This window comes from Galeopterus variegatus, unplaced genomic scaffold (assembly GCF_000696425.1).
Source record: "Galeopterus variegatus unplaced genomic scaffold, G_variegatus-3.0.2 Scaffold5322, whole genome shotgun sequence".
NCBI classification, from domain to species: domain Eukaryota; kingdom Metazoa; phylum Chordata; class Mammalia; order Dermoptera; family Cynocephalidae; genus Galeopterus; species Galeopterus variegatus.
Window position 1 is genome coordinate 102,124 of NW_007731433.1, and position 5,770 is coordinate 107,893.

General features: G+C 51.3%; 1 protein-coding gene across 1 annotated transcript in view; it reads left to right on the forward strand.

The window, feature by feature from the left end:
* GRIK3 (glutamate receptor, ionotropic, kainate 3) overlaps positions 1-5,770 on the forward strand; it is a 101,443-nt gene that overhangs the window by 72,018 nt on the left and 23,655 nt on the right. The window contains exon 10 of the mRNA XM_008589238.1: positions 1,441-1,664. Coding sequence (XP_008587460.1) covers positions 1,441-1,664 — 224 coding nt within the window. The remainder of the gene's footprint in view (positions 1-1,440; positions 1,665-5,770) is intronic.

Sequence of the window (5,770 nt, forward strand, 5' to 3'; positions counted from 1 at the left end):
TCTCCTGGCCCCACCTGAGGAAAGGATGTGATAACTTGGCTCACTCTGAGGTGTAAATAACCACAGGAGCCCAAGAGGCAGCCTCTCAAATGGGGAATATTATTAATTAACAAATATTCCAGAGGCTGAGATATGTTTTGAGAATGGGAAAAAGAAGCAGCAAATCGGCCACAGACCTAGCTGCACTCAGGAACTCACAGGCAGATAAGCAGAGAAGACACAAGGTCCCATGGCAGCACAGACTGTCATTGAAACTGAGCAGGCTAGGGCCTCATTGAGGGACAGAGCAAGCTGCACTGGAATTTAGAATTGGAGGGTGTCAGGGAGGGTTTCTGGAAGAAGTAGCATGTTCAAAGGAATACGGACGGTGGTAGAATCACACGACAGGGAGAGCATTCTAAAAAGGGCCTAGGGTATGCAAAGCATGCAGATGGAGAAGGGAATATGGTAGACAGGACACAATTTAATGGGACCTCATGAAGGAGGACAGCAGTGGGGTAAGGCTGGAAAGATGGGATGGGAGTGAAGGAGTTTGGATTCTTAATCAGGAAAGGCTCAAACCAAAGAAACAGAACATTAATTATTCCCTTCGTTAAAGCTGTGATGGGCTACAATGTATTAAGGCATGAGCATTTCTAGCATTACCCCACCCCCATCCTTCCCCCTATGCACCACTCCCCCCTAACAAGAGCCCTGGATTTGCCTGTTTAGTTCCTTGGCCACCCTTCCTCTCCAAGGATGGTGTCGCCTTGCCCAACTAGTTTTGGGGGGTGCTTTTAGGATATATAGAATGTCTGGAATGGGGTAAAGCAGTCAATAAGTGGATGGGAGAGAAAAGCAGATTTAAATAAGGATTATTGTGGATTCTAGGTCCTCTTCATGGTGTATGAAAGACACAAATAAAGAACATGAGCTATTTTTAAATGTTTGTTGGTTTCTGAACTATATTTTTAGCAATGCACCACTTTGAGAAGGGACCACATGGGTGACAGCTTTAATAGGGTTCCATTCTGTGCATGTTTATACCACTGTCCTCTTCTTCAAGGTCATGAGATCTTGTCTAAGTCTAATTCATCATTGTCTCCCCAGCACCGATCATTGTCTCGCCAGCACCCTGGGCATGGCCTGGCCCAGGAGGTCTGGTAAATGTTGAAGCTTAGTGGTTAAGTGATCAGGTCTCAGGCAACTAACTGACTCTGCCTCACTTCCTCATCTCCCATCCCCCAAGAACATCATTGTCTCCCCAGCACCCTGGGCATGGCCTGGCCCAGGAGGGCTGGTAAATGTTGAAGCTTAGTGGTTAACTGATCAGGTCTCAGGCAACTAACTGACTCTGCCTCACTTCCTCATCTCCCATCCCCCAAGAAAAGGCATCTGTCCCCTGCTGGTCTTAGGCTTTGCTCACAGTCTGTCTGTCTCTCTCTCTCTTTCTCATTGCAGAAGGCAGATCTGGCTGTGGCCCCCCTGACCATCACCCACGTCCGTGAGAAGGCCATTGACTTCTCCAAGCCCTTCATGACACTCGGTGTGAGCATCCTGTACCGCAAGCCCAATGGCACCAACCCCAGTGTTTTCTCCTTCCTCAATCCCCTGTCCCCAGACATCTGGATGTATGTGCTCCTCGCCTACCTGGGCGTCAGCTGTGTCCTCTTCGTCATTGCCAGGTAAGGCAATGCCTTGGCCAGAGCTCAGTCCAAGGTTGAAAGTTTAGTGAGCCAGACCAGTCTCCACATGCTCAGCCCTTGGGACAAGGCTCAGGCCACTGTAGTGCCTGCTCTGCTCCCCTCCCTGTGGTTCATATCCCTTCTGTTCTTCAGGGAACATTCCATGTGTCCCCGGACTTGAATCACCTGGTCCTCACCTGGTCAGTGTCGATGACTCTGAGATGCAGCAGTTGCACCCCAGGTCCCATTAGCAGGCATGGAGAGGTTAAGTCGTGACCCAAAGCTGCACCCCCTGCGCCAGGCACTTGTCACAGCAGATCTGTGTGCATTGGGCGGCCCAGCAGGTGGCTTCAAGCTTGGAAAACAGGCCGTGTCTATCTAGTCCACAACAGCAGGGGGAGCAATGCCCCGAGAACTCACACACACCCACATGCAGAAGCCTGGCACACACACACATACCTACCTGTCTGGGATACATGCTGACCACATGTTTGCACATTTGGTTGTTCACATGAAATAGGCATAATGCATGCTTGCTGACAGGTAGGAGGAGGAGGTCGCTAGGGGACAGGTTTAGCTCATTAGAAGAGACACCCGAGACTCAGAAAGGCTCAATACTTGCCAAGGTCATACAAGCAATAAGTGACACATCCGCCATTTGAACTTGGACCATGAGGTGTCTTATCTGCTACCCACACCTCTGGCCAATGGTCTGCCCCAAGTTGGTGGCTGCTTGGCCCAGCTCCCCCAACCCCCTCCCAGCTGGCCCTCCGCCCCCTCCCTCCAGGCTCTAGTCCCAGCCCCTGCCCCGGTTCCTTTTTTCTCTAAATCCTAACAAAGTGCAAAGAGAGACTTCTCTGGAGAGGCAATTTGAGATCCAAGGACTTGGTGTTTCGGGCTTTTTTTCTCCTGAGCCTTCCTTGAAAGCTCCCCACCGCCACCCCCATCCCCCGCTCCCTCCTCCCACACAGAGAGAGACCAAAGGGAAGGATGGGAGAGACGAAATTGCCTTGCTCTGAAGCCTTTTGCTGCCTGGCCGGACTGGTGCTGCCGTGGCCGCCCTGCCTGGTCGACCCAGCCGGCAGCTGAGCCTGCCACAGAGAAGCCTTCATTACGCCTCTTGTCTCTAACAGTCTAACAAGCCTTTGAAAGCAGGGAGCCACTCTCCAGGGCTCTCGCCATAATTTTAGCAGCTCCAGCTGGCCTCCCAGCTCCCTACCCCCTCTGAGGCTCCAGCTTTTCCAGCATCGGTTCTGCCATTTGATGTGTGTCCCATCCCCCTCCAACTCAGAGCCTTTTATCAGCTGCGGGCAGCCGAGTCAGCTTTCCATCCCTCCCTCCTGGCTAGCAGGCTAGGAGCCCCCTCCCCCAGGTTACTGCAGGGAGACTTTCTGGAAGAGATGGGGTTTCTAGAGCTGCCAGAATGATACGGGACACCTAAGGAGATAGGAGAGAGACAAGGGTCTCGGCCATCGAGCCGGGAAGAGCATCGCAGTACAGTTGTCACTTTGTGCAACACAATTCACACCCATCTTGTCAAATCCTTATAGCACAGAAGCAGAAACTGAGGCTCAGAGAGGTTAAGGCGTTGCTCAGAGTCAGAAAGCTTAGCAGAGTTGGGCTTCAAACCCAGACCTACCCAACTTTATATCAAGGATGGCAGACATAGGTGCCTGTGGGACCAGACAGGTAGCATAAGGGAGTGAAGCAGGCCAAGTGATAGGCAGCAGGGAGTGGTGGGGTCTGCAGCAAACTGGAGATCACACAGCTGGCTAAAGGGCGCAGCCGCTATGCGGCTCCAGCAGACTGTGCCAGGCAGAGATTGCAGGGCCGATGTTGCAAGGTTCATGATTTTTAGAGAAACTCAGATTTTTATGCAACACCTTGTGGTTTTTCTGTGTGGCCACTAATTTGATTTTTTTACAACACTAAGGGGGTCGAGCACAGCACATGCATAGAGTGGATTCAGCTTTCTGTGCTGCCCCCCCCACCCCCAACCAAGTGACCTGTGTGCTTTGGACCACTCCTTGCTGGCTGGTGAGATCTGGACACAGCTGTCCACACCTCCAAGAGATGGGGTCTGCGAAGGGAGGGCAGGTCCCCAGGCCTACTCCAGGGAGCTCCGTCATGGCACAGGGTTGTCCATCTTGCAAGCTGGCCTGGCCTGGCCCCTGCCTGTCCAGCACCAGAGGTCCAGGAAGGGAGCGGAAGACATTTCTTGCCACAGAGAGCAGGACAGGCACTCGTGGCAGGGAGAGTATCCTAAGTGCCTGACCCAGGAGACAGGGCTGAGAGGGAGCTGCCGGTCCATCCCCTGGGAGCCACATTCCCAGAGAAGACAGAGCCACGGTCACAGTTGGTGCCCTGTCTGCTCCACGGCTGGGACTGGAGTGTAGCCTTCTCCCCTGAATGGAGACAGAGTGTCTCCAGGTTGACTTCTAACTCCCATTTACTCAAAGACTAGAGGTCCGCTTGTAGCCGCAAGCAATAAACCTAAGATCCACCATTAACTTCAAGTGGCCCCTTCTTTCCTTGTCCAGTGACCATCTGCTCCTGTTCTCTTCCTGTGGCCTTGGAGTTAGAGTCTGGACCCCCTGTCCCACTGATGGCAGGATCCCAGACTCCTCCCTATCTGTAAAATGGGCACCTGGTGCTATCAACCTTTCAGGGGGTGGTGAGGATTCTAGCCTATAACATCACTTTATAACCATAAAATCCATTCTAGAACCGGGTATCTTTATCATGCTAAGCAATTCCACCTCTAGGAATTCATCTCCCTGAAACATCACCATTGAGCCACACTTCAGAGTTCTCCCAAATCTAGAAAGGCTTTGTTGCAAAGCCCCAGAGGACAAGGCCACTGTTTGGCATCAGTGCCCACAGAGGTGGGTCCAAGGATGTTTCTCTCAGCAGCGTGTACAGCAGTGGAAAACAGGATGGCTTAAGTGCCCATCAATAGAGCAATGGTTAAAAACACCTGTGAAGTGGTTATAACTCATAAGGTAGATCCAGAAAACTGATCTGGGAAGAGATTGGTGACTTATTAAGTGAAAAACCAAGTTCCAGGACAGTATAATGATATGATATGGTATTTTTTTGTGTTAAAAGAAATCATATATATTTGTGTGCATATGTGTGTGTGTAACTGGTACATCAAAAGAGCAGGGCCCATGAGATCTTATCAGAAATCATCTTTACTTTGTCTCTCACTCCGCCTTCCAGGGTGTTTGGGATGAAAGGGCTCCCCTTGGGTCCCTCTGGCAGCACCTCCTTAGGCAGCCCATGGCCCGTAGCCTCCCCCTGTTGGAGTTCCATTGCCCTTCTAGGGTGCAAGCCAAGGTAGACCTGGGCTTCATTCACATCCTTAGACCTGGTGGTCTCTGAGCTGTGGAACAATGCTATGCAGCAGGGAACCTCCTGTCTATACCTACAAAGCACGTGTCAGCCCGACCCCTGCCCTCCAGACTTCCCAGGTGTATCTGCTCAGTCATAGGCCGCACAGCGAGCTCCCAGCATCCTGTGAAGTCCCTCTCCCTCTGCTTGGCAGGGGAAGGGGGCCCTGAATGACCAGCTCTCCAAAGGCTTTCTCTAAAAACCCTTCCCACAACAGCCTCTCATCTCTGCTCTCTTGATCCTAGATCTCTTCCTTGTGGATTTTAGAGTCTCTAACCAGCTCATGGTCTTTTCCTTTGAAAATCCCCATTTTGGTTTGAAGCCTCACTTTGGAATTTCCTATCCCACTTCATGACAACAAAATTCTTCCCAAGTGAGCATTGGAGATCAGTGCATAATGCATTAAAGCCTTTAGAAGGGAGATGGAAAAGGGACGTCACATTGCACTCAAAGGGCATCACACTTTAAAAAACAAAACAAAATTCCACTGGACTTGTCTCTCCTTCCAGATCTCTCAGCATCCAGGCCCTCTCCCCCTGCCAGGGACTTGCTCCAGGGTCTCTCAATCTTTCCAGCTTCTTCAAACTCATATATCCTCAACTGGAACTCACGCAGTAAACGAAGATCCCCTTCAGTAGTCAAGACTTCTCTTCCTTAGAAGGCAGTGGGGGGCTTTAAACAACAATATCTTTCCTGGCCGGCCCGGTGGCGCA